Source organism: Coloeus monedula (assembly GCF_965178545.1).
Source record: "Coloeus monedula genome assembly, chromosome: 19".
Taxonomy (NCBI): domain Eukaryota; kingdom Metazoa; phylum Chordata; class Aves; order Passeriformes; family Corvidae; genus Coloeus; species Coloeus monedula.
Genome location: NC_138799.1, coordinates 1,995,143 through 2,020,345, shown reverse-complemented (window position 1 = coordinate 2,020,345; position 25,203 = coordinate 1,995,143). Strand labels below are relative to the sequence as shown.

Sequence of the window (25,203 nt, the reverse complement as noted above, 5' to 3'; positions counted from 1 at the left end):
ATCCAGTAGAAGATTCCTGAAATCTTGCCTCTCTCTGGGCTTCCAATTCTGTTAGAGATTGAGCATTCCCTCTATAAGGTAATCTCATATCTGGAGCCTTTCCTCAGTAACCTGGACTCAGCCATCCTAGTGCATCCCCTGGGGTGTTGGCAAGATAGCCAAGCAAGCACTGAGGAGTCAAAGCCTTTTACTGGTGTATGGCATCAGGTGAGGGTCGGAGGGCTCTGCAGAGGGACCTGGACAGGCTGGATTGATGGGCCAAATCAAACGATATGAGGTTCAACGACACCAGGTGCCAGGTCCCACACTTTGGTCACAACAGCCACCTGCAGGGGAATGCTACAGGCTGGGGACAGAGTGGCTGGAGAGCAGCCAGGCAGAAAGGGACCTGCAGATGCTGGTCGACAGCTGACTGAGCATGAGCCAGCAGTGTGCCCATGTGGCCAAGAAGGCCAATGACACCTGGCTTGGATCAAGAATAGTGTGGCAGGACCAGGGAAGTGATTCCTCCTCCATACTTGGCACTGCTGAGGCTGCACCTCGAGTGCTGTGTCCGGTTCTGGGCCCCTCAATTTAGGAAGGATGTGGAGATGCTGGAGAGTGTCCAGAGAAGGGCAGCAAGGCTGGTGAGGGCTCTGGAACACAAGTGGTGTGAGGAGCAGCGGAGGGAGCTGGAGGGGCTCAGCCTGCAGAGGAGAAGTCTCAGGGGGGACCTCGTCCCTCTCTACAGCTCCCTGCAGGAGGGGGCAGCCAGGTGGGGGTCGGTCTCTTCTCCCAGGCAGCCAGCAACAGGACAGGAGGACACAGCCTTGAGCTGTGCCAAGGGAGGTTTAGGTTGGACACCAGGAGGAATTTCTTCACAGAAGGGGTGGTTGGGCACTGGGATGGGCTGCCCAGGGAGGTGGCGGAGTCACCGTCCCTGGAGGTGTTTAATGAAGCCTGGATGTGGCACTCAGTGCGGTGGGCTGGGTGACAAGGTGGTGATGGGTCACAGGTTGGACTCGATGACCTCAAAGGTCTTTTCCAGCCTGGTTAATTCTGGGATTCTGTGACTCACTGAAAGCTGCAGACCAGCCTCTGGAAGAGCCAACACTGTCTGTTGAGTCTCAGGCCAGATCCTTCAGGAGAAAGCAGGTTCTCCATAGTGTGTCTTCAAGTGTGAAAATGCTGTATGAGTAAGAGGATGCTGCAGAAGGCAGCCTGAAGCCAAAGTTCTCCCTTTCCTGGATATATGCTCTAGTCACTAGTTATTCTTCCAAAACATGGACTGAGAGTATTTTACCTCCAACCACCAAATGAGCTAGACTAGTGCAGTCAAAAGGCATTACACCTGCTCAGACCACATGAGGAAAGGCAGCTCTAGATCTTGTACCACTCTTGGGTTGGAGATAGACAACTGTCCAGGAAGTTCAGCTAAGGGCACAGAGCTTCTGTTCTTTTCTCAATCAGAATGCTAGTTCTGCCTGAGGCTCAAAGAAGGGCTGTTCTAGGAATGTTCAGTTAGATTGGCTCTCCTTACTTTCACTTTATGAGGCAACTCCTTAAATCTGAAACTAATGTGATGAAACTGGCCAGAAGACTCATGCTCGGCACCAGAGCCTGAAACTCCAGAGTCACAGAATAAAGTCTGCTCAGAGCCTTCTCTTCCTCAGGCTGAACAACCCCACCCCACTCAGCTTGTCTTTAAAAGCCCCTTCCTTCCAGAGCTGTCATTTCCAAATGATGTCTGTACCACTGGCGAGGCACAAATCTGCTGCTAGACTTGTTTGAGCAAATAGCACACTGGCAGTAAAGCCTTACCTTTGTAGCAGGGCCTTCTCGGGCCTTAGCTCTGAGCTTATTTACTTGGCTCTCAGCAATATCTGCCCTTTCCTCGGCCTCACGTATCTTATGCTGTGCATTTCTCAGTTTGGAGAGATTAATATTGGCTTGTTCATCCTGAAATTGCAAAACAAAAAGAAATTTAAAACCATCTGGCAACATGCTGGGGCACAGAGTCAACTTTTAAACTGACAATCCTATGAACTGGTAAATAGGTATTTGCTTCATTTTCGTGACTCACGGCTTCCTCAGCTTGTCTTTTGTAGGATTTGATTTTCATCTGCAGTTTATCTACCAGATCTTGTAACCTAATCATGTTTTTCCTGTGTTCTTCACCCTGTGGAAAGAGAACATGCAATTGTATGTCCTTGGGAGACAAAACATCAGAATTGCTTTCTATTTTTACCCACCTGAAAAGTGAGCTCTTTGACATGCCGTTCATATTTGCAGATGTTTTTCATAGCCTCTGAAGATTGTTTATGTTCTTCTTCCAGCTCAGCTTCTAATTCTCGGATCTAGTGAATTAATCAACAATTGGTTTAAGCCCTCACACAGGACTTGGAGAAGAAAGATGTTTCTGACACCCATGTTCAGTGCTGGTACCCACCCTGGCCTCCAGCTTCTGGATCTGCTTCTTCCCTCCCTTCAGTGCCAGCTGCTCAGCCTCATCCAGACGGTGCTGCAGGTCCTTCACCGTCTGGTCCAGGTTCTTCTTCATCCTCTCCAGGTGGGCACTGGTGTCCTGCTCCTTCTTCAGCTCTTCTGCCATCCTGGCTGCCTTGGAAGGGAGATGACACAAGAAACTGGAAGAATGTGAAAGAACAGCACATACTGTGCACCAGCAGGGGATTAACTCCTGTGTCCTGCTGACCATTCCTGCCACCCCACTCCCTGTTTTGTTTTTTCCCTGACATGATAATGGCAAAAACATGACATGAAATAGTAGGGAAAAGGATGGGAGAAGTCTGCTTTACTGCAGACTAATTTATGTTATTTAAGACAAACTAAGATTTATTTTGCTCTCAAACATTGCATTCCTACACAATAAAATTAAGCACTTCGGTGAAATATTTTTTGAGTGACATTACTTATAATTAAGGTAAAATTCAACAAATTGCTTTGGCAGCAAAATATCTGAAAAGGTCTAAATTGAAAAATGTGAGCACTAGAAGTTTTATATAAATAGATACGTGTATGTGTGTATAATTCATTGTAATGTTTTCTTTCTCTTTTAATCAAACAGAATAAAAATTATTAAAACACAGTAACACCTCAACGAGAGGAAGAGCTTCTTTCCCTGGAGGGTGGCAGAGCATGGAACAGCTGCCCAGGGAGGGCATGGAGTCTCCCTCTGGAGACATTCCTGTGTCACCTGTTGCAGGTGACCCTTCCTGGACAGGGGGGTTGGAGTGGACGATCTCCAGAGATCCCTCCCAATCATAATGATTCTGAGATTCTATTTCATTTTTTTTCCCCTTTTCACGAGCAAGCTGAAAAATTTTCTTTCTATTTTAATTCCACATAATCTATCTAAGTGTTGAGATTTTTGTTTGATCCTCTGCATCAAAAATCATTAGCAGAAAGAGTCCCATGACTCACCAGTCCTATTGCCTGGCTGACCTTCACAGGTCTTGCATGGGAGGATTTAGCACCAATTCTGAATGGAAATTTACAATTCTCATTTGAAAAGTTGTTAAATAGGATTTTGCAAAGACAACTATTCAAATACCTTAGCCAATTTACTGGTTTCAATACTGCAGGATTTCTTTGTGGATTATGTTTACATGCAGCACTGAAGAAAGTTATTTTGTTTTCAACTGACTAAATGTGAGTTTAGTTCTTTATGATGGCAACAGCCCCATCTGTCAGCAGGACATGTTCCCTGTTGCTCTAATCCTCCTCTGACACATAGCCTTTTCAACCAGGCCCACAGACTGGTTCCTTGTCCACCATGTGACAAGAGTATTTGCATTAACTCCCAGCAGCAATGCCACTGGAAGCCTTGAAAATTCAAAGCGAAAACCACAGTAACATCCTCACATCTGTCATTGCCTTCTTTGCTCTTTCTTCAGCACTTTTTGCTTCATTAGTAACATCCTCTATCTCTGTTTGGATTTGTGCCATATCAGTTTCAAGCTTCTTCTTTGTATTAAAAAGGCTGGCATTCTGTGAAGGAGAAAGAGAGAGGCTTTGAGTGTCTGTCTGTGGTCTCTTACACATAGAGACTATCAATTACTATTCATTCTTCCTCCATCAATCTCTGGACCCCAAATCACATCAGTCTTAGCAAAGCAAACTACCTGGGTATGGAGGAGCTGTGCACGTTCAGCAGCATCCAGAAGCTCCTGCTCAGCCAATTTCCTCGACCGCTCCGTCTGCTCCAGGGCTGCCCGCAGCTCCTCAACTTCAGCCTGCAGCAGGTTTGCCCTGCGCTCCACCATGGCCACCTGCTCCTTCAGGTCCTCCTGTGTCCTGAGAGCATCATCCAAGTGCAGCTGTGTGTCCTGTATTTGAAGAGCCAGTTTTGCCCTAATGAATTTCCTGAATACTGTGCTTAAAAATAAATCAACCAGAAGGTAAAGCAAGACCTTGAGAGCTCCCTGGATGCTGTGTAGGTGTTTCTGTGCCTCTGCAGCCTGGCGGTTGGCATGGCTCAGCTGGATCTCCATTTCATTCAGGTCTCCCTCCATCTTCTTCTTCAGCCTTAAAGATTCGCTTCTGCTCCTGATCTCAGCGTCCAAAACACCCTGCACTGTCTCCACGATCTTCTCTTGGTTCTTTTTTAGCTGGTCAATCTCCTCATCCTTGTCAGCAATCTTTCTGCTGATTTCTGACTTCATCTGAGTCAGTTCTTGGTTGACACCAAGGATTTTGACTTCTTCATGCTCAAGGGCTGCCTTTAAAAGAAAAAGGGGGAAAATAAAGAGGAAGGTAACATTTCAGAGAACATTATTATTGTGGTGGTACTCATTGACTTCACAGAAACTCCTAAAGTTCGTGGCAATCAACCTTGCACACAGCTACTGCCAAAAAAGGGAACAGAAAGCTGTTCAGCATGCTCTTTACAGTAATATTTAAACTAGCTCACCTCTGCCTCCTCCAGAGCTAATCGCAGACCATTTTTTTCTACTTCAGCTTGCTTTTTGGCTTTCTCAAGGTCTCTGATCATTTTTCCATTTGCAGTTATTTGCTCTGTCAGATCAGCTACTTCCTCTGTGAGAGAAGAATGGCATCAACCAGAGGAGCTGAACTCTATGCTTTGTTGCTGCATTCAGCACCTCTTTTGCACACATAAATATGTGTACACATATGTACACGTGTACACAGTGTATGCATGTCTGTCAACATGTACAGATAAAACCAGACAGAACCCACTCATGCAGGCTAAGTGGGGCATCAGTGGGGTTTCACAGACATCCTCACAGAGAGCCTGGAAGAGCCCTGCATGTATTAAATCTATGGACAGGCACCTGTAAAACTCACTTTCGTGAGCTGTTCAGTCTCCTGAGGTCACTACCTTTACCTGAGAATCGCCCCTCACTGTCTGCAGCAGATAATGGAGAGCCAGGACATTTGCTTTATTAGCTTCATCACTTTACAGACATGCTTGACAACTTTTGGTAAGACACTGATATTCTGAATTAAGATGGAGAGCACAGGAAGGACAGAGTGCTGTCACTTGGTGCCCTCCTGCAGACACGAGCGTGCTCGTGGAGCACACCCTGTTGTGGCTGGTCTGTGAAAGCTAACGGGAAACCAGAGCCAAACACGTACGCTGGAGAGTGGTGTTCTCCCGTTTGATTGTTTCAAGCTGATCTAAGGTTTCCTCATAGGCACTTTTCACTTTGAAAAGCTCTGTGTTCAGCAAGCCTGATTCTTTAGAGAGAGCTTCCCGCTCCAGCTGGCTCTCCTCATACTTCCCCTTCCATTCTGCCATGACCTGGAAGACATCATAGAATCATAGAACGTTTTGGGTTGGAAGGGACATCAAAGATCACCTAGTTCCAAATCCCCTGCCATGGGCAGGGACACTTCCCACTAAGTTGCTCTAAGCCCTGTCTAGCCTGGCCTTGGGACACTTCCAGGGATGAGGCAGCCCCAGCTTCTCTAGGCAACCTGTGCCAGGGCCTCCCCACCCCCACAGGGAAGAATTTCATCCTAATATCCAATCTAAACCTACTCTCTGTCAGTGTGAAGCCATTCCCCCTTGTCCTGTCAATCTGGGCCCTTGTCAATAGTCTTTCTCACCTTTCTTGTAGCTTCCTTCAGGCACTGGAAGGCCACAATTAGGTCACCCTGAAGCTTCTCTTCTCCAGGCTGAACAATCCCAATTCTCTCAGCCTTTCCTCATAGGACAGGCTATTATGTTTCATTTTCTGCTGGCACTGAAACTGTTAGTTTATCTGTGACTGTATTTTTTACTAGATAAATACTGCAGTCTCTGAAACCAGGACAAATTCCTACTGCCATGCCCTCGTGGCTCACGTTAGATTCACCTTGACTTCAGCATTGACTGATGTACAGAGTGTTAGTTTGGCTTTCTAGGAAGGCTACACTTGAAAGATACTGTGCTCACTTATCACCTTATCAAAGCTCTGCTGTCTCCTGTCAAGGGCAGCTGCTGATGTGTTTGCTCTCTCTATGTCCAGCGTCAGATCCTCCACCTCCCCCTGCAACTTCAACTTCACCTTTTCCAAGGTAGCACACTTGGAATTCAGTGTCTCCTCCTGCTGCCCTGCTTCCTGAAGATGCTGACAGAGCTTTTTCCTTAAGGCACATAAATAAAACAAGCATATGATTAAAAAAATCATTGCATTATGCATCTCGTTTTAATTATGACTATATGTAAACCCCAAGAAAATAATTTAGGTCAGGCTACTAAAAGTGGGTCTATGTTCTGCCCAATATACATCGGGACAGCTCATCTCATCTATTCTGTACTTGGCCTCCTCGAGCTCCTCCGTGCGCTGAATCGCGTCCGTCTCGTATTTGGTTCTCCACTGGGCCACTTCGCTGTTGGCCTTGGACAGGGCGCGCTGCAGCTCCCCCTTGGCCTCCTGCTCCTCCTCATATTGTTCCCGGAGCAAGTCACAGTCGTGGCGAGCGGACTGCAGGGCGTGGGCCAGGGCGTTCTTGGCCTAAAAATCACCCATAGTATCCTGTATTTATGTTAGCTGTGACCAGCAGGCGACCTCATGACCTTGCACATCTGAAATATGATTCCTGCAGCTTGATCAGAAGACAAAGAGCTGGGGTTTCGTAAGTGTTCAGGCAGCTGCCTCTACCTGTCACCAACTTTTCTCAACTCTACCACTAGAAAAGACCAAAAGTGATGCTTTCACCTTGGCATATGCTGTAACTTTTCTTCCCTGTGGCTACAGAAGCTAAAGAAATCACACAGACCATGGCTTTAAAATTTAAAAACATGAAAAAATTCACCAGAAATTAAATCACTTCTAGCATGCCAGAGTCATCCTTAGCAGAGTTGTCCTAAGCACTGCACACAGTGCTTACTGTACACATCCTGCCCAGGAGTAATTTTACTGTGTTAGACTATAGGCAATACTTACAAACTCCCAAAAGTGTTTTTTAAATGAACTGAGACCTGGATACATTTTGAAGCCTTAGCAGGTGCTCACTGGTTCACACTACCTTGATCTCTTCCTCCAGCTGCCTCTTGAGTTCTTCCACTTGCTGTGTAAGTGCCTGCTTGCTCCTGGACAGCTGCAACCTCACAGTTTCTTTCTCTTTGAGTTGACGGCTTAGTTCACCTGTGACAAGAGAGAACAAGTTCTCAATACTGTCCAGATTAAGCATCCTGAAAACAGTCATATATAATAAAAATAATAATAGGTAAGTGGAATCACACAGCACTGTTTACCTTATCAGTTGCTCCTATTGTGTACATACATCTACCATTGAACAATATATTTTACTCCTTCAAAATGCTTTTGGTGGTGTTCTTTCTTTATCTAAATTCACCTGATTCCCCAATCCTAATTGTATCCCTTATTACAGTTCTGATCCACTGGATGCTATTTTTTTCCTGAAGACAAATGCTTTAGAAAATTTGCTTAATTGTTTCTTTTAAAGCCCAATTTTAATTTTGAAGCAGTAGGATTTTATGCTGTCACACTGGCTGAACTGACACAAAATGCTGTAGCAGTTTCTCATAATTGGCCTTGTGATGCAAGAGCTAAACCCTTAAGTTTCCTTTCATAAGATTTACAGTAACTGGAAAACCTTTATTCCATGTCATCCTCTGTCCTGTGGGCTGAAATACAGCTTTCCCCTTTCTTGGAGGGGTGCCTAGGGCTTATGCCACCATCTCCAGAATTCTCAGTACTTCTTGTAGCCCTCCAATATTGTCTTTTTCAGATTTTTCCTCAGCCATTTTACATTTTTTCTCAATTTTTCATTTTCGTTCTAAGATTCCCCCTGAGCACTATGCTCAACGACCTTACAACAAACTGGTCAGAGAATGGTACATGAGAGAATCTGTTTGCTACTGAAGGGAAAAAATATCCTCTCAGCACATCTTGGTGCCTTCCTTACCAGACTCTGTCTGGAGCTGGGCTTTTTGTATCACCATCTCATTCACATTCCTCTGGTGCTCCTCAAGTTTGGCTTTCATCTCACTCATCTCATCTTCCAGGGTGCGGTACCTTTTATCCAGATTAGCCTGAAAGAGAATAAGAAAGTGGAATCTGTGTAGGTGTTTTTGTAAAGTTCCCAGCGGACAGAAATATTGACAATTCAAGTACTTAAGTTAAGGAGAAACACCTTGGACTTTGTAATGGTCTCTGTACGACCAGCCAAGTCATCAATCTCCATCTTCATCTCACTCTTCTCCTTCTCCAGCTTCTGCTTCACGCGTTGCAGGTTGTCGATCTGCTCCCCCAGCTCAGCGGTGCTGTCCGCGTGCTTCTTGCGCAGGGCGGCAGCCGTGGCTTCGTGCTGCAGCGTGGCCTCTTCCAGGTCACGGCGCATCTTCTGGAATTCTGCCTCGCGCTTCTTGTTGAGTTCTGTCTGAGCAGCGGTGGCTCCTCCAGCCTCTTCAAGACTTCCACGGATCTCCTCCAGCTCCCTCGCCAGCTCACCACAACGCTTCTCTGCTTTTGCCCGCGTCACTTTCTCACTCCTTGCCTCCTCTTCCAGCTCTGCAGCACGGGCCTATATAACGAGGTAATAGCACATCAGTAATTAAATAGGGAACAAGTAATTCAGTGCTCAGGTTAATGCATATTTGTCACAGTAGAACACCAAGCACCTTGTTTTGGAGACTATGAGCAGAACAAACTTTCTTTGAATTTCACTGTTTTGGTATCGTAGGTAAAGACTTACTGACAGGAAAGGACTTATGGATCAACTCGTTCTAACTTTAGATCACAGCTTTCTGTTGTTGTATTGGGTTTGCATGGCCAGGTTTTGGCAGTGGGGGGGATACAGGGGTGACTTCTGTGAGAAGCTGCTGGAAGCTTCCCCCGTGTCTGATGGAGACAGTGCCAAACTGTGGACAAGCATTACTCGTGGTACTACAGTTTAAAACAAGCAAACAGTAATGATGAAGTAGGTACATAAAGTCTCTTGCCTGCAATTCTCTGATCTTCTTCTGCAAATGAGTACCTGAATTTTGCTGTTCTCCAATTTTATTTTGCATCTGGTTAAAATCAAAGTCTTTCCTGTGAAGGAGATGTTCTTTTAATAAAAAAAAATATGTCCAGTTAAAGCCAAATAATACATTTTTCACCAATTTTTTTTTCTCATACTTCCTTAATTTTTCATCTAAATGTTGTTTATCATTCTCCAGATCCACTATGGTTTCCTGTGCAAGTTTCAAGTCTCCCTCAAGCTTTCTCTTTGCTCGTCCAAGGTCCACACATGCTTTTCTTTCGAGTTCTAAAGATCCTTCAACCTGCAACATAAACATATATAAACATGACTGATGGAACAACCAAAGAATTTGCTCTTTCTCCTTGTGTGGAACATGCTCACATGGTTCACTTGCTGCTCCAGCTTGGTCCTAGCTTTGGTGAGGGTATTAACTTTGTCCTCCTCTATTTGCAGGTCATCCAGTGCCTGTTGCTGGGCCTCTTGCAGGGCCTTCTTCTCCTTGACTAACTTTGCAACAGTCTCATCCAAACCTGTCACTACTTCAGTCAGATTTTTCACCTATTGTAAGGCAAAATACTTAAAGGTCAATAATAATTTTGGCCCTCACATAGGCAATGAACACAGATAATGAACTTGTTGTTAGACTCCCAAAGGAGCTTAATTACTTGCATTGTATGGTCAAACTCTACAATCTCTCTGCTTATCTATCAACCCTTCAGAAGTCACAAAGCAATGCTGAACTTTAATTTTAATGCATTTTTGTATGCTTATGGGTTGGTTTTCCTGCACAACAGAGGTGCCCAGCTTCAGTGCCAGGCCCATAGATGTCCTTACACAGTGTGTAAGCATTCAAGTTTACTGAATCTTTACAGCCTATACACAGACAGAGCAACTGTAATTAAACATTGCAGAAATAAAAAGCACCTTGTTTTCGGTGGCATGCTTTTCCTTTTCAGCCTTGACCAATGTTGACTCAAGGTCATCAATATCTTTCTTCAGCTCAGAGCATTCATCCTCCAGTTTCCTCTTTCTGGCTGCCAGATCAGCATTCATCTCCTCCTCATCCTCCTGCTTTTCCATTACCTCCTTTATTCTTGCTTCCAGCTGGAATTTTAGTTTGATCAGCTGGTCACATCTTTCTTCAGCATCAGCCAAATTTTCATTTTCCTTTTTATAGAGAACAAAAATGTGTTTCATTGTCACACATTGGCACTGACACTTAGAGAAATCACCTGCTTATTAAATGGCTGGAACGTGAAATAAAAGGATTTCCTTTCAGCCCTTTCCTGGCATCAGACAAAACTGATGTAATCTGAAGAGCCAAAAATTATTTAAATTACATACAGTTTGTACTTGCAGCTGTAGGTCCTTTTTCTCTTGCACCAGAGTCACCATTTTTTCTTCCAGTTCATTCCTCGTGGTTTCTGATTTAGCCAGTTCTTCTTTTGTTCTCTCAAACTCTTCCTTCATCATGGCCAGTTCTTTCTCAGTTTCCACACTTTTTAAGAGGGGTTTTAACTTGAAGTACAGCTTCATCCAGGGCCACTGCTTGACTTTCATGAATGCACGGATGTTGTACTGGATGCAGAGGACGGACTCCCTGAAACCAAAGTGATCCATCAGTACTGTGAATAAAGCCCATCTTTGAGCAACCAGGCCTGGCAGAAGACACACACCTCTGGTCAAACATTCTTTTCAACTCAAGTCTCCGGAGGTATCCCCTGCACAAAGCCTGGGTCCGTGTGATCAGCTGTCCTAAGCAATCATCTCGCATCTCTTCCAGGACACCCAGCAAGCCTGCCTTGAAGAACACCTGCAGCCAAAGAACAGACATCATCCGTTGCTGGGCTTACATTTCAGTGCAATGAATGATGGCAAAATTAAACATTTACCTTAGTGTGTCCAAATTTGTACTGAGTATGATCAATCTCAATGGAAGACAGCAACTTTTCACACGCCTTCTTGCTATCAATAAACGTTCCTTCTGGAATGACACTGGCATTCAGAAGGTGGTATCTGATAAAACAAAGAAAAAGCTTACCCATCAGAACCATTTTAGTGCACAGGATGCCACAAGAACAGCTGTCAGTTTGAAGATACAGAGGAAGGCTTAGTCTGACTCACACCTCCAGCCTCAAATAGCAAAGCAGTAAGAAAAGCAGCAAATACCAGCAGGTCAGTTCAGTAGGTTCCAAGGATGCATTACAGCCCTCACTGGAACTGAGAGACTCTGCTCATCTGTGTCACACTCATTATCACCAGTTTGGTGAATTTAGCAACCCTTTATAAATGTCTTAATTGCACAGCAGTTCCCAAGACAAGATTTTTTGGTTGTGGGGTTTTATCTATAAAGGAATGTGCTAATGCTGTAGAAAGGCTAGCATGCAGAAATGTTTGCCCAGCAGAAAATGAGAGGACCATGTGGAACTAACTTGGATTTCCTCTTGAAGTCGCTTTTGTTACTGCAGCTCCATTTGCCAGTTAAGCTTAACATTTCATCAAGAAGTAGTATTGGGTTTAACACAATTTCCTCTCTGTGAAACCTTTCTAGTTAGAATTATTTAAACCACGTTCTTCAAAACTCTACTAGATAGCTGTTAAATACAGGATGTGCACAGACCACCCTCTGTATTTTTGCTGAAACATGCTTGTGTCCAATTTGAGATTTAAAGCAAAGAATATCCAAACATTCAGATTAACAGGAATGAATTAAAAATAGATTTTGGCATACAGTGTTGAGGAAGGCATCTGGGTGGGCACTGCCCACACAGACCATGCTATTAGATATGTCTTCTGCTTTCCATGAGTGTTAAATATTAAAATAGTTATTTCCTAACAACTATATCATGGACTGGTTTAGCAAGACTCTTCTTTCAAATGAATTGGGCTCAATGCAGACACAAGAATGTCATTACTGACCTCTGTTTGAAATCCCCATATGATATCTTGTTAGGAAATCCTTTCCTGCAGATCCGAATGCCTTCCAGAACACCATTACACCGCAGCTGGTGCAGAACAAGCTTGTGATCCATCAGGCCTGTGACAGAGCAACATGGGGACATACTGATTGTTCTAGCATTGGTCAATTGCTCTTTCTGCACCTTTCTATGTTTTATGAATTACCTGGGGTCTTTGTTTCATTGGGAATGATGCAACGCACAAAGTGAGGATGAGTTGTTCGTAAGTTCGACATCAGCTTATTTAGATTTTCCTGTAAAACAGAGATCATTTCTAATCTCTGTATTATCTCAGTTCTCAAAGTGATTTGGCTCTGCTGAAAAGTAAAAATTCAGAACTTTCTCCTTACTCCTCTAGTGAATATTCTACAATCCTGTGTAGGCATCAGCAAAGTAAATGGCTACTGCTGAAGAACTTCCCTCCTGTCTAAAAATGAAAATGTGGCTGTGGAGCCAGGTGTGACAGGACTGTCCTCTCAGCAGTCTCTGCCAGAGAACACACTTACCCGAAAGAGTACAGAGACAGTTTGGAAGGAAGAGCCCTTTTTCTTGGTTCCTTTCTTCTTTCCACCATCTTCAGCTGAAAAATGAGATGACAGTCCAGCTGAGGAACAGCTGCAGATCCCTTTGCCAGTGTTGTAATTGTGCATCTAATGCACAGCACACAAGCACTGACTCAACAGTGATCCATGCCAGGTAAGAAGTACAGTAGGAAACCCCAAACTTGAAACATAATCCTCCAAGCTTACCTTCATCTAAGGAAGCAAAACTGGCATAAAGATGGCATAAAACTTTCACAGATGATTTCTGATACAGCGCCACAACAGTTTCATTCAGAGGGTCCTTGTTCTTCTCCAGCCAGCCAGTGATGTTGTAGTCCACTGTGCCAGCATAGTGCACCAGGGAGAAGTGGGCCTCAGCCTTGCCTTTTCCAGGCTTGGGCTTCTGGAAGTTGCTGGACTTGCCCAGGTGCTGGTCATAGAGCTTGTTCTTGAAAGAGGTGTCAGTTGCCTTGGGGAACATGCACTCCTCTTCTAGGATGGAGAAGATGCCCATGGGCTGAATAGAAAAATGGTGTTTCCAAATAAGATGAATTCAAGCAATAATAATACAGAGTGAAAGACATGCTAAAATTGAACTACTGGAGGTATTTTATAGAGAATTAGCCTGGGAGGAGCAGGTAAGCAAGATTTTTTGTGAACAGCCAGCAAGATACTTAAAAGGACTCATAAGATTTTAATATACTGTTTTGAACTCCCCAGACAGCATGTGGAAAACAAAAGAAGTCAGGCAAAAACTGTGTAGTAACTTCTTAGAATACAGTAGTGACTTCTTACTCAGAAGGAACAAAAAGCATGAGGCTTTCTGGCATTTGAATTTAACTGACAGAGAAACCTGAGGAATAATGAATATGCAAAGCGAGGAGGGAAGGGAGGGAGGAAGGGAGGGCCTTTTTAGAAGACAGGATACATTCCCAGTCAGTGGATAATTAATAAATCACAAGGGTAATGTTTAAAGAAACAGAAGAGGTGAAGAGACCTGAAAGTTTCCCAGAGAGATTGTATTGAAGGCACTCAGTGCAAACACTCTAAAGAACCCTTTACAGATCCAATTTGTGTGATTGCACAAGATGCTTAAGAAACTCACCTTCTCAATGAGCTCAATGCAGGCAGCCAGGTCCATGCCAAAGTCAATGAATGTCCATTCAATTCCCTCCTTCTTGTACTCCTCCTGCTCCAGCACGAACATGTGGTGGTTGAAGAACTGTTGCAGTTTCTCATTGGTGAAGTTGATGCACAGCTGCTCAAAGCTGTTAAACTAATATTAACGTGTGTTAATAGTGTTAAACTGATACATTTTTTTCACAGAGATCTCATGGCAAGGTCAGCCGGACTGTCCCAGACGGGTTTTGGTAACAGTGTAAAGATATACCATGGGTGTCCAGGCTTACAGAAAAGTTGAGCAGTGCAGCACATGGTTGCTGCAGCCTGCATTGGCCATGTTTTGGGTGGCCCTAATGTCACTAAATATGGATACTCTCTTCTGTGGGGAGAGAGACAGCAGCTTCAAGACTATGTCTCTTCTCTTACAAAGTGGGTGATGGATCTACAAAGGCAGAAGCAGCTTCAGACAGATTTGCCCTGTTCTTGAGGGCAGCACTGGGGTGAGAAGGAGGAAAGGTCAGAGAAGTCAAACAAAATGAAAACAGTGTTTAGAGACAGGCAGAAGTCTGAGAGTACTGTGTAAAAGCAAACCTCAAAGATCTCAAAGCCAGCAATGTCTAAGACCCCAATAAATTGCTGTCGTGGCAGCTTCGTATCCAGCTGTTGGTTGATGCGAACAACCATCCACAGGAAGAGTTTTTCGTAGACAGACTTGGCAATGGCATTCACTGCCTGGTGCACCTGCAGGGAGATGGTCACACACCTGTCAGGGCACTGCCAGTGCATCCCCAGGATAAAACACCCCTCACCATGCCCACATACACAGCCCACCCAGTGCACTAACAGGCCTTAATGGTCCCGACCATTCTCAGCTGTGACCTGCACCCATTCCTGTTCCTGAGGGAGAGGACGGTCCCTGCTGCTCCTTGACACTCACCTGATCCACTGTTTGGCCCTTCATGACATATTCATTTCCCACTTTCACCCGGGGATAACACAAAGCTTTCAGCAAGTCTGCTGAGTTCAGGCCCATCAGATATGCTGCTTTGTCAGCCTCTGGAAAACAAAGTAATAACTTGAAATACATTCTTCTTAGCTCAGGCACACACAGGGCATGGGAACCAGCCAGAGCTCACTCTGAAACCTGCAACCTGATTGGCTTAACCCCATCCACAAATCTTGACTAACATTCTCATTTGCTTTTCTGAACAGCCTTGAAGGACTGGTCCTCATGATGGAGTGGCTACAGCAGCCCCAACAGATGTGGTGAAACCTATGAGTGCACTGTTGATGGGACAACACAGAGTTTTTCCCTTCAAGCCACTTCTCCACAGTATCACCCAAGCAGAACAAGTCTGTGTGTGTAACCAGAAACTGGAGAGCACTACAGTAATGTGCCCCAGGCACAGAGTCCTACAGCAGAGTCATCAGGAGTAAAGTGGATGCACAAAGTGCCTCTACTTGAGACGGTAAGTTGAAAATCAAACTTCCTTTTTATGTTTGTCAAGGAACAACTGCATCTCTCCTGGAAGACTCCCTCCATTTCTAGTGAAAAATGGCATGGAAACAGTTGGAAATAGTTCTCTTCCCAGCTATGAAGGTGTTACCTTCTGTGCCATCAGGCTCTGCCTGCTCCTCCCGTGTTTTCTGCTTGAACTTCATGTTCCCATAGTGCAGGATCGCCCCCGTCAGCTTGTAAATCGTCATTCTCTCATCGGGGCTGAAGCCCAAAGTGTTAATGGCTGCCTGCACATCAGACAGATCAGCTGGCTTTAACAGTGGTGAGAGTAAAAGCGACACTGTCTCTCCTTGCTAACTGTACTCACATCTGTGGCTACAAGCTCCTCCCGGTCATCGATGCTGGCCACAGAGATCTGCCCTTGGCTGATGAAGGGATAGTCATACGGGTTGGCTGTGACAAGGAGCATCTCTGAAAGGCAAACACAGGACTGAGAGCCAGAGCCTGGCAGTGAAGATGGAACAATGGCTCAGCAAGGTTTCACAGGCTCTCCTTCCTTTTGCATCCCAAACTCTTGGTTTTCTATTAAGAGACCAGAAAGACAGAGTAAAGCCTCTCATCTGCCTTCCCCTGACTGAGCAGTCCTTCCACTTTAATGTTGAGAACCCAGAGCTGAGCACTCAGCACTGGCAGACACAGAACACAGGCCATCCACAGAAACAGCTTTTAAGAAAGAGGCTTTTAGATAAGGCTCATTTGTGCTTATCCTCATACATGACACACACTAATCCCTGAATGCACTTGCACCCCCTGGGGCTGGGTGCTGTGGTGCACATAAGTGATGCATACATGTGTGTTCATCTCCATCTAACTGAGGCCAAAATTCCCAAGTAATTTTCAGTCCTGAATCCTATGGCAGAGTAAGAGGAGAGGCGCAGGCATGCAGCTGTGTGGTGGGGCTGTGTGCAGAAGAGGAAGCCCTCTGTACACCGAGGGTAAATATGTCTGTCCTTGCACAGACACAGCAATCTCCCTGGGGAGGGAAGAGTGAGGTGGTAAACAGTCAGAGGGCACAGAGTGGGAGGGTGGGAGCAGGAGCTCCACCTTGGGAAATGTTCTGTGGGTAGTTGGGAGGGATGGGAAGAGTGGACCGAGGATGAGTGCAGTAGCTGAGTGTGTGGCAAAAGGGACAGATGTGGGGCATGGGTAGGGAATGCCATGGCAGTGGGAAGGGGGAGAAGGTCAGAGGGGCTGTGCTGGAAACAGGAAATCACTTCTCCCCGTATGATGAAAAGCTCAGATAAATGGTTTGTAGATCAGGGCCATCCTGCACCCAGAATTGCTTACCTTTCTAATGAAGATTATTCCCAGGACCTGGCCCATCTAAGTTGGAATTTCCACACCACTGAGAATAGCAAGGTGTGAGGCAGAGTACATTGGCCACCCCTGCACCTCACCTGCACACAGATTGTATTACAACTTACCCAGGGAGGATAAATGGAGATGGAGTAAGCCCTAGTGTGACCCTGTTATGCAGAGACACAAGTACAGCTTGGGGAACCTGGGCAGGATGTAAATCAGCACGTGATCCCTGCTCTGCACAGACTGAGGCACTGCCAAAGGGACACCTGGGGGCATGTGACACAGGGCACTGTGCCCTGGTGCCACTGGACCCTCTGTCACTGAGCTGGCACATTGAGGGAAATGTTTCCCACACTGACTTTACTCAATGTCACCAGGTGAGGGCTGTCCTTACCAAGCAGTTCAGGCTTCTTATTGGAGAGGATCTGGTAGAAGATATGGTAGCTTCTCTCAGCTTTCAGCTGGAAAGTGACTCTTGACTTTTCCAGCAAGTCTGTAACATGTATGCACACAGACATTTTTCAGGTTCTTTACTTTCCAGTGAAGATGTCAGCCCTCCCCCCAGTTACTCACAGGTCTCAATGTCACCAGAGGCCAGTTTTCCAGAGGTTCCAAAGTGGATACGGATGAATTTACCCTGGCAAGCAGACAAAAGGTGGTGGTCAGTGTAGAAATCTCAGAGTATTTTTACCTCTTCCGTCTTAGTGACAGCATCACCAAATCAGTCTGAATTACCTTCAATATATAAAGATAGATAAAGGGGCTGCAGCAGTGTGAGCACAAGACAGCTGCTAATACATCAGCATCTCATAAACAACAAGAAATTGGTCAGCAAGAACATTTTTCCCAGCCAAGGGGTTTGCAGTCACAACTAACAAGCAGGCAAAGAGCATTAGAAACACAGGAGGGCAGAAAGACAGACACAGGATGACTCACAAAGCGTGAGGAGTTGTCATTTCTCACAGTCTTGGCATTCCCAAAGGCCTCCAGCAGTGGGTTGGCACTGAGGATTTGATCCTTGAGCATACCCTGCAAGAATAATTGAATAATTATTGAAAAACACCATGAGCTATGTGGTAGGAAGAAGTGACTCTATGGCTTGATTACACGTACAGCCACATGCCCTTCATTTCAGCTGTACACTGCTGCTGCAGCACCTCCTCAACTCCAGCACCAAGAACCAGTGCCGGGGGTAAACAACAAATAACTTGTTGTCATCTTATTCGGAATTTCCCAAACAGTCAGAGCTCTCAGGTCCCAGCCACAGGGACAGATTGATCCATGCTAAGAAATGAGCCTCTGATTCTTCCTGGGCACCAGTCCTGCAGACCTGGTTTCAGTCCAGGTAAAGCTACACCTGGGCAGCATCAGCGGCAGCTCTGGGGGCTTGTATTTGTTGTGGTGCTAACTGCACATCAGCCCCTGGTCCTACTGCCTTTCGAAGAGTGGCTGAAGTTAATAAAAGATATTTTGAGTTAAGTGTGTGTCACCAGTGCTGTCCACAGCCACAAGGGGATAACATCCTGAGCTGCCCCTCACCAAGCCCTTCCTCCTCACACCTTCATCCGGGACTCCTTCTTGGTGGCCGGATCCCCGCTGGCTGCTATTGTGGCGTAGTACTGGATGACACACTTCGTGTTCACCGTCTTCCCAGCACCGGATTCTCCGCTGCAGAAAGGAAGCCCAGAGTGAAGAATAATCTGCCCACTTTTTGTTGGAGACAAAGTCCAAAGTGGCAGATGCGCTTGCGCGTAGGAACCCAGAGTGCCGAGAATATTTCTCTGCCCGTTTTTAAGGGTTCTTACCCCCCTGAACAACACTGTTTTAGCTTCAAACCTTGGAAAAAATGACCAACAGTCAGACAACAACTAGAAAATACAGTGGTGTGAATTAGGTGATAGACTACGATGTAAGATTGTCATAGGGTGAAAAATTTAGAGGTTTTGGGCTTCTCTTTATAGTAAATAGATAAGAGTAAAAAATATCAAAATGGAGGATTGTTGTTGTTCTCTAAACCTTCTTCTCCTTCTTCTACTACTCCATGTTCTGCAGTAAAAGTAGTTTGGATTGATTAGATAGAAAATTCTGCAGTTCCTGCCCATGTTACTCAATAATTGGTAAGAAAGTGAAAATAATGTACGTTTTTAGTAACTATTGGCTAAAATATCTTTAAAAGGCTGTGTAAATCTTGATAATGGCTCTCTCGCTCTCACTCCTACTTTTCCTCCTTCCATGCTGTACCTGGGTCACACTGGTGGCTCAGTTCCTCTGATAAGACTTAATAAACAACTATCTGGAAGCATTGAAACTACAGAAGACGTCTCGCTTTATCTTTTAAACTCCTTGCAAGGACTTTCAGCAAATTCTCTCCCATCAGGAGAGACTCGATTTATGGCACGGTGAAGTGTCACTTACGTGATCAGGATAGACTGGTTTTCACGATCTGTCAAAGGGAAAAATACCTGCAGTCAGAGAAGCTGTAGGGAAAGTGCTGGTTCTCAGCACTAACTGTGACCTGGTGTCCATCAGGGGGAATGAAACAAAATCTCTGCAGGCGAAACGGAAAATGTGCATGGTCTGCTCTCCTCCTCTCTTTCCCTCCCTATACTCCACTTTTTGTCTTCTCTCCTCCTCCTGTGCTCCATCCTGCACTTGTTTTTGCTTGTGTCTTTACCATTCTTTATTACGTTTAATATAGGACGGGACTTTATTCAAATTAAAACCATGTATTTTGGTGACAGTATTTCTACCAGCTCTGTTCTGGATCTGCCTGCTGTTGCTCGAAGCCACATGCAGGTGTGCTGCCCAGGGACTTCCCAGATAGTGTGTCCTGTCCAAATGCAACTGCCCTTTGCAGAGGTCCCAGTTATGCTGCTTAGCTTAGTACATAGACCAGAAATACAGATAATGTGCAGCACAACAGTGCTTCAAAAATAAAAAAAAATATTTCAGGAGATGGGGAAAACCGTCTGGAGCTGGTTTTGCATCAATTAGGGTTGAAAATAAAGACCAAGCAGATAATCTGCAGTATTACACAGACCAAGCACTCTGCAAAAGATGGCAAAGGTGACTGAGCCATGGAAGTATGGAATGGCACTTGGCACAAGCAGTGGTTCTGACACACTTTTTTTACTCTGAGTCTGGTCAAAATAGAAAAGCTCACCAGTCAGCATGAACTGATAGGCATTGTCAGAGATGGAGAAGATGTGTGGAGGGGCCTCCTGGCGCTTCTTGCCTCGGTAGGCCAACACCACCTCCGGGTTGTACACCGGCAGCCACTTGTAGGGGTTGACGGTGACGCAGAAGAGACCCGAGTAGGTCTGCAGGAAAAAAGTAGAGGTGTCACTGAAGTCCAGCTCCTGCAGCTGTATTTTCTCCTGTGCCAGAAGAAGGAACTTACATAGATCATCCAGGACCTGTAGCGGTCCTTGAGGTTGTAGAGGACGGCAGGTTCATGCAGGTGGGTCAGCATGGCCACATCCTCAACTCTGTCAAACTTAGGTGGGTTCATGGCATACACATCATCAGGTTTGACAGCAACTGTCTATAATTCAGAAAGAAAGAGTGAACTTTGATTCAGCAACTCTTGACAGTCCTGCCACAACCACAGAGAAGTAATAACATCTCTAAGGCTGCTCTAATTCATATTTTTCTTTCTTTTTAGCTGTGCTAAACAAGATAATGGCAATTTCAAGGCAAACACTGCAGCCAGCCAGGAACTCTACAACACTGGTACATGGACAGGATGTAAATTTACTGGAATTGCTGTGACCACACAGACCTGCATTGTGCTGGACCAGATCTCTCACCACATTATCACTGCTTATGAACTTTAGGTCTCTGTTGCTCATGGCTGTAAGAGCCTGGGGCACATCTGCTGGCCAGCCAACCTCCCAACCTCCAGAGTTCCCATGACAGTGCCAGAGAGCCAGGACACAAACAGCACAAAACTCATCAACAGCAAATCCATCCTTAGGACAGACTTTTTCCACTCCTGCCTGTGGCCATTCCCAATTAAAGAAAGGCTCTGTCTCTACCAAACAGCACTGTCTGCTGGGCTCACACCGTGGGGAACCATCCTGTCACACAGCCAGAGCCCGTGGATATGTTGTGGGGGTGGCAGGTGTTCACAGCTGGCAGCAGCTTAACTCAGCCACTTCTTTCTAAAAGCCTTGTAGCACCTACTGCCAAGATGTTGGTCATGGTGGCTCTTTGAACTGCTGCAGTTATTCTTACAAAAGTTATCAGGACACGAGCTGCTAAGACATTTCAGCGTTTTGGAAGATTAACACCTTGGAGGCTCCTCTGGGAAACTGCAGCCAGTGACACTGACAATTTCACATGCAAAGGTGACTTGCAAAGTATCTGTCTGCTCAGCTACCAGTAAAGGAAGGAATTTATGAATGGATATGACAGTGTTAGCTGAGAAAGTGTTAAAAACTAAGTTAAGACCGGCAAGGCTACGATCCAACCTGGTTTAGAGCATTGCCTGATTTTTAAAGCCCAAACCAAGAATAATTGTCCAATGAATACTTTTATCCCACCATCCAGAGCTATACTTTCCTGTGGAGGCTCAGTCAGAGGACAGGGGGGAGGACAGGGCAGAGGACAGGGCAGATTTCTTGCCTGTGTTAGCCTTGTGCTTTCCACGTTCATCCCCAGCAGATGCCCTGGGTCCCTCAGCAGGGCTGGGAGAAGGGCCAGAAGGAATGCACTTACTCTGCCATCCTCTGTCTCAACAGTTATCTTCCCATCCTGTGCAGCCTTAATCTTCCCCTTGGTGTACTCCACCTCGGGGTCAGCCACAAAGCAGTAGGTCTTGGCATCAAAAGGCTGGTTCTGGGCTTCTATTCTCTCCTTCTCGGATTTGCGCAGGTACGGCGCGGCCTCGCCAAAAACCTCCATGCCAACGTCTCTGCTCATGGCTCTGAAAGACAGACCCTGCTGGGCTGGTCCCCTGTGTGGTGTTTAAGGCAGAGTGGAGCTGAACATTCATCAGCCCTCCCCAGTTGGCTGCTCCGAGCTCACCCCTCCCAGCTCTCAGGTGTGTGAGGCGAGGTGTTGAGGGAGATGTTTGCTTTTCCAAGCTGGAAGGTACAAAGGCAAAGTGAAGAAGAGCTACCACCCTTCATGGCCCCAAGGAAAGGAGATCTGTGTCCAAAGGAGGAGGAGGGCTCCCTCCAAAGGATCCATGTAGTCCTGAGAAAAAGTGAAGCCCTGAAGATTATTTTTCTTCTGGTTTTTAATTTCTTTTAATCCACTAACATGGAACCTGTCCTAGTCCTCTGGTGAGCAGCCACAGTGGGCAGGAATGGACACGTGCTGTGGCTTGTTGAAGGAGCTCATGCAGGGGCAAAAACAGGGACCTACCCACAGTGAGCACAGGAGAAAAGCCAGCTCATGCCAGCCTGTTAGTTTTCATGCTTCAAATCCTCACCTGAACAATCAGTCAACACAAAGCAGGAAGGAATCAGCTGACATCTCAGATCTCTGAAAGAGAAACAGTCAAAGGTCACACTTCAACTAAGCTACAGCCTCTCCAGAGGCCCAACACCTCTCACTTACTGCAAGTAACTGTGCCCGTTGAGGGCCAGAGTTCACCAGACACCACTCCTTCCCTGGCCAGGGAATGGTCCAGCGGGGAATCTACAGCAGAATTCCCACCACAGTGCTACAGCCTTGAGAGACTCCAAGCATGAGGAACAGGACCTGTGGTAGGAGCCCTCTGTCCCTCGGCAGGTCAGTCACAGCATGGCTCCGAGCATGGCCAGGACATCAGGAGCCACCAAGTGCTTTTTTCCTGACAGCTTTTATAGGCTCAGCTTAGTTCCCTTGGTTCAGCCCCTTCCCTATATTTGGAAGGAAGGGATCGACACTCCCGCCTGCTCACCAATTCTTGTTCATTTTTTGCCATATACAGTGTGTAAAGAAAGGACATGCTCTTTTCTCCCAATTTTGGTAACTCTGGGACCTATCTGTGTTTTGTAGGCTTTTCTTTGGTGGGAATTTCCTCTACTAGGAACATGCTCTCCTGCCAGCTACCACCACAGCCAGCACTTCACTCCACTCTCACCAACATGTCAAACAAATGATAGCACAGGAGGGACCTGCCTCACCACTCCTGCTCAAGGGTTGCCTGGGCAGAGCTGCACAGTGGTGAAGGAACCCAAACCAGCTCTGTATAGGGTGGAGAGCAAGGCCACGGGAAGGAAAAAAAGGATGAGGATTCATGTAGGATCAGTTATGGCAGTTCTTGTGTATGCAATTTCTACCACTGCATGGGTCAGGGAGGACAGGATGAGAGGCCATGACTGAAACTCAGTGTGACAAACCATGGCAAAATAGAGACTGATCAGAAAGAACAGCACCCAAATCTGGCCAGCGGTGGACAGTTCATGAATGTCAAATCATGAATACACTACACAAGTTTAGCTTCAAACACTGCCCACGACGTTCACTGCCCTTGCTGCCAAAAGCCCCATCACACCATGCTGAGCAGGTTCTTAGATGTGTGACTGCAATTCCCACGTGAGAAGGATACTGGGAAAGTGGGCTTCGAACTGAGCTCTCCCAGTCCCAAACGCTGTTTGATTGGTATGGAGCAGCCAGGCAATGGCTGGCAGGGCAGCAGCTGGCAGGAACAGTGGGAGCCTTCATGCACAGGTGGAGTGAGCTTCCGGTGCAGGAGAGGAAGGGTCTCCTCCATCCCAAGCCATCCTGGCTGTTCTGGTCATCTGTCACTGTTCAGCAACCCCTGTTTGCTCTCTATGCTGCATGGACCCTCACCCAAGGCTGCAGGACCTGCCTTCCCTCAGCAGAACAAAGCCAACAGGACTTGTGTGAAGCCAGAAGCCCCCTCCCTTCCCCCCAAATAGCTTCTGCCACCTCCCACAGCACCACCCTGAGCTGGAGCAGCCTGGGACACCTGCAGCTGCTGCTGCAGCACAGGGGATGTCACCCTGTCTTTCGGACACAGTGGCTGGCCCTGTTTGTGTTGGCCCAACGAGAGCTGACCCTGTGGGCTTGCAGCAGAGTTGCTGTTTTGAAAAACATGTTTCATGTTGCCCTTAATTTCATTTAAGGTCACTAAAAATGGACACCACAGCCACATATCTCATGAACCATGAATTCCTAGAATCCCCCTAAGCCCGGAGGATGAGGGGAAAGCTTATTTTAGCACGCATCCCTTGTGATCGGCCCTTTGAACTCGGCACAGTGGATGTACTGAGAGCAAAAAGCTGAGGCACACCAGACCAGTGAACAGTTTGGGGCTTTGTCCTGACACCAAACTGCCACTGTAATTCAGACAGGACATTTCCTACTCCCAGGCATGCTCAAGGCAAGAGGGCTGGACCTCACCCACACAATCATTGGGGTTGGAAAAGACCTCCAAGATAAAGTCCAAGCTGTGTCCCATCCCCACCTTGTCACCCAGCCCACAGCACTGAGTCCCGTGTTCAGGCCTTCCTTGGACACCTCCAGGGTCGGGGACTCCACCACCTCTCTGGGCAGTCTGTTCCAGTGTTTGACCACCCTCCCCAGTCAAGAACTTCCTCTTGATGTCCAACCTGAACAGCTTTAGACTGTTTTGTCTTATCCAGTCCCTGTTCCCTGGGAGCAGAGCCCCACCAGCTGCATCCTCATGTCAGGAGTTCTGGAGAGCCACAAGGTCCCCCCTGAGCCTCCTTTTCTCCAGGCTGAGCCCCTTTCCCAGCTCCCCCAGCCACTAGTAGTGCTCCAGACCCGCCCCCAGCTCCGTCCCCTTCCCTGGACACGCTCCAGCTTCTCAATGTCCTTCTCGTCATGAGGGGCCCAGAACTGGACTGAGCATTCAAAGTGCCTCAGCAGTGGCCAGCACAGGGGGATGGTCACCCTCCCGGTCCTGCTGGCCACACCATGGCTGGTACAGACCCAGCTGTCATTGCCTTCTTGGCCACACTGCTGGCAAAGTCCCCACACCCAGCTGTGGAAGCAGAACAAAGAGAACCCTCAGGCAGCAAGAGCCACTCTCCTGGTGTTCTCTTGCTGGTTCAGGTGCCCAGGTGGGAGCAGAGTGCAGGAAAACAAGTGGCACTGAGCAATGACCCACGGCAGCTGCAGATACATCTGTTGCTCTGTGCTGCCAACATCACTGCAGACACAGAGCTGTCCTGAGGTGAAGGTCACGAGGGTGCTGTCACCATGAGCCACATTGCCTTGCAAGGCTCTCTCATCCCATCCTGGTGCTGCCAGGAAGCTTTTATTGCTGCCCTTCATTCAGAAAAGGGCACACTCATAGCTCAATGTACCCCTGCAAATTAAAGGTGGATTTACTGGTTGGTGTCTA

At 46.5% G+C, this 25,203-nt stretch overlaps 1 protein-coding gene and 1 long non-coding RNA gene across 6 annotated transcripts in view; one reads left to right on the top strand and one right to left on the bottom strand.

Moving 5' to 3' along the window:
• The window catches only part of LOC309580110, a 54,047-nt gene extending 33,089 nt beyond the window's left edge, over nucleotides 1-20,958 (top strand). Inside the window, exons 7-8 of one of the 3 annotated variants that reach the window (XR_014226951.1) lie at nucleotides 15,269-15,525; nucleotides 20,542-20,958. This is a non-coding gene — a long non-coding RNA (uncharacterized lncRNA). Of the gene's footprint in view, nucleotides 1-2,315; nucleotides 2,413-15,268; nucleotides 16,619-20,541 lie in introns of those variants that run through there. The other 2 variants (XR_014226952.1, XR_014226953.1) reach the window with 2 other exon arrangements.
• LOC309580106 (myosin-3-like) lies at nucleotides 102-25,096 on the bottom strand. 3 transcript variants are annotated; one of them, XM_082293856.1, is made up of 38 exons: nucleotides 21,597-25,096; nucleotides 20,278-20,421; nucleotides 20,041-20,197; nucleotides 19,293-19,320; nucleotides 18,437-18,545; nucleotides 17,814-17,906; nucleotides 17,451-17,514; nucleotides 17,272-17,370; nucleotides 15,883-15,986; nucleotides 15,664-15,802; nucleotides 14,994-15,112; nucleotides 14,648-14,797; nucleotides 14,040-14,210; nucleotides 13,142-13,451; nucleotides 12,899-12,996; nucleotides 12,559-12,646; nucleotides 12,355-12,472; nucleotides 11,328-11,451; nucleotides 11,112-11,248; nucleotides 10,780-11,035; nucleotides 10,360-10,602; nucleotides 9,817-9,993; nucleotides 9,591-9,736; nucleotides 9,413-9,503; nucleotides 8,605-8,994; nucleotides 8,377-8,503; nucleotides 7,474-7,592; nucleotides 6,763-6,959; nucleotides 6,405-6,588; nucleotides 5,596-5,761; nucleotides 4,910-5,034; nucleotides 4,410-4,718; nucleotides 4,122-4,325; nucleotides 3,862-3,987; nucleotides 2,429-2,599; nucleotides 2,232-2,336; nucleotides 2,063-2,158; nucleotides 102-1,938 (listed from the first exon to the last, which is right to left on the bottom strand). In XM_082293856.1, the coding sequence occupies exons 1-38, from the start codon at nucleotides 21,798-21,800 to the stop codon at nucleotides 1,684-1,686; spliced, it is 5,943 nt and encodes a 1,980-aa protein (XP_082149982.1). In that variant the 5' UTR covers nucleotides 21,801-25,096; the 3' UTR covers nucleotides 102-1,683. The 3 variants fall into 3 exon arrangements, with proteins under 3 accessions (XP_082149982.1, XP_082149983.1, XP_082149984.1); XM_082293857.1 differs by having other exon boundaries at nucleotides 12,899-12,972; XM_082293858.1 differs by having other exon boundaries at nucleotides 12,899-12,966.
• Nucleotides 25,097-25,203: the final 107 nt, after the last annotated feature.

Excerpts from the sequence above, each read along its gene's own strand:
- LOC309580106 (XM_082293856.1), bottom strand. The coding sequence starts at position 21,800 with ATGAGCAGAGACGTTGGCATGGAGGTTTTTGGCGAGGCCGCGCCGTAC. Across the intron at positions 12,473-12,558 it reads CAATGAAACAAAGACCCCAG|GCCTGATGGATCACAAGCTT; the intron begins GTAATTCATAAA and ends GCTCTGTCACAG. Across the intron at positions 8,995-9,412 it reads AGAAGATCAGAGAATTGCAG|GCCCGTGCTGCAGAGCTGGA; the intron begins GCAAGAGACTTT and ends CTCGTTATATAG.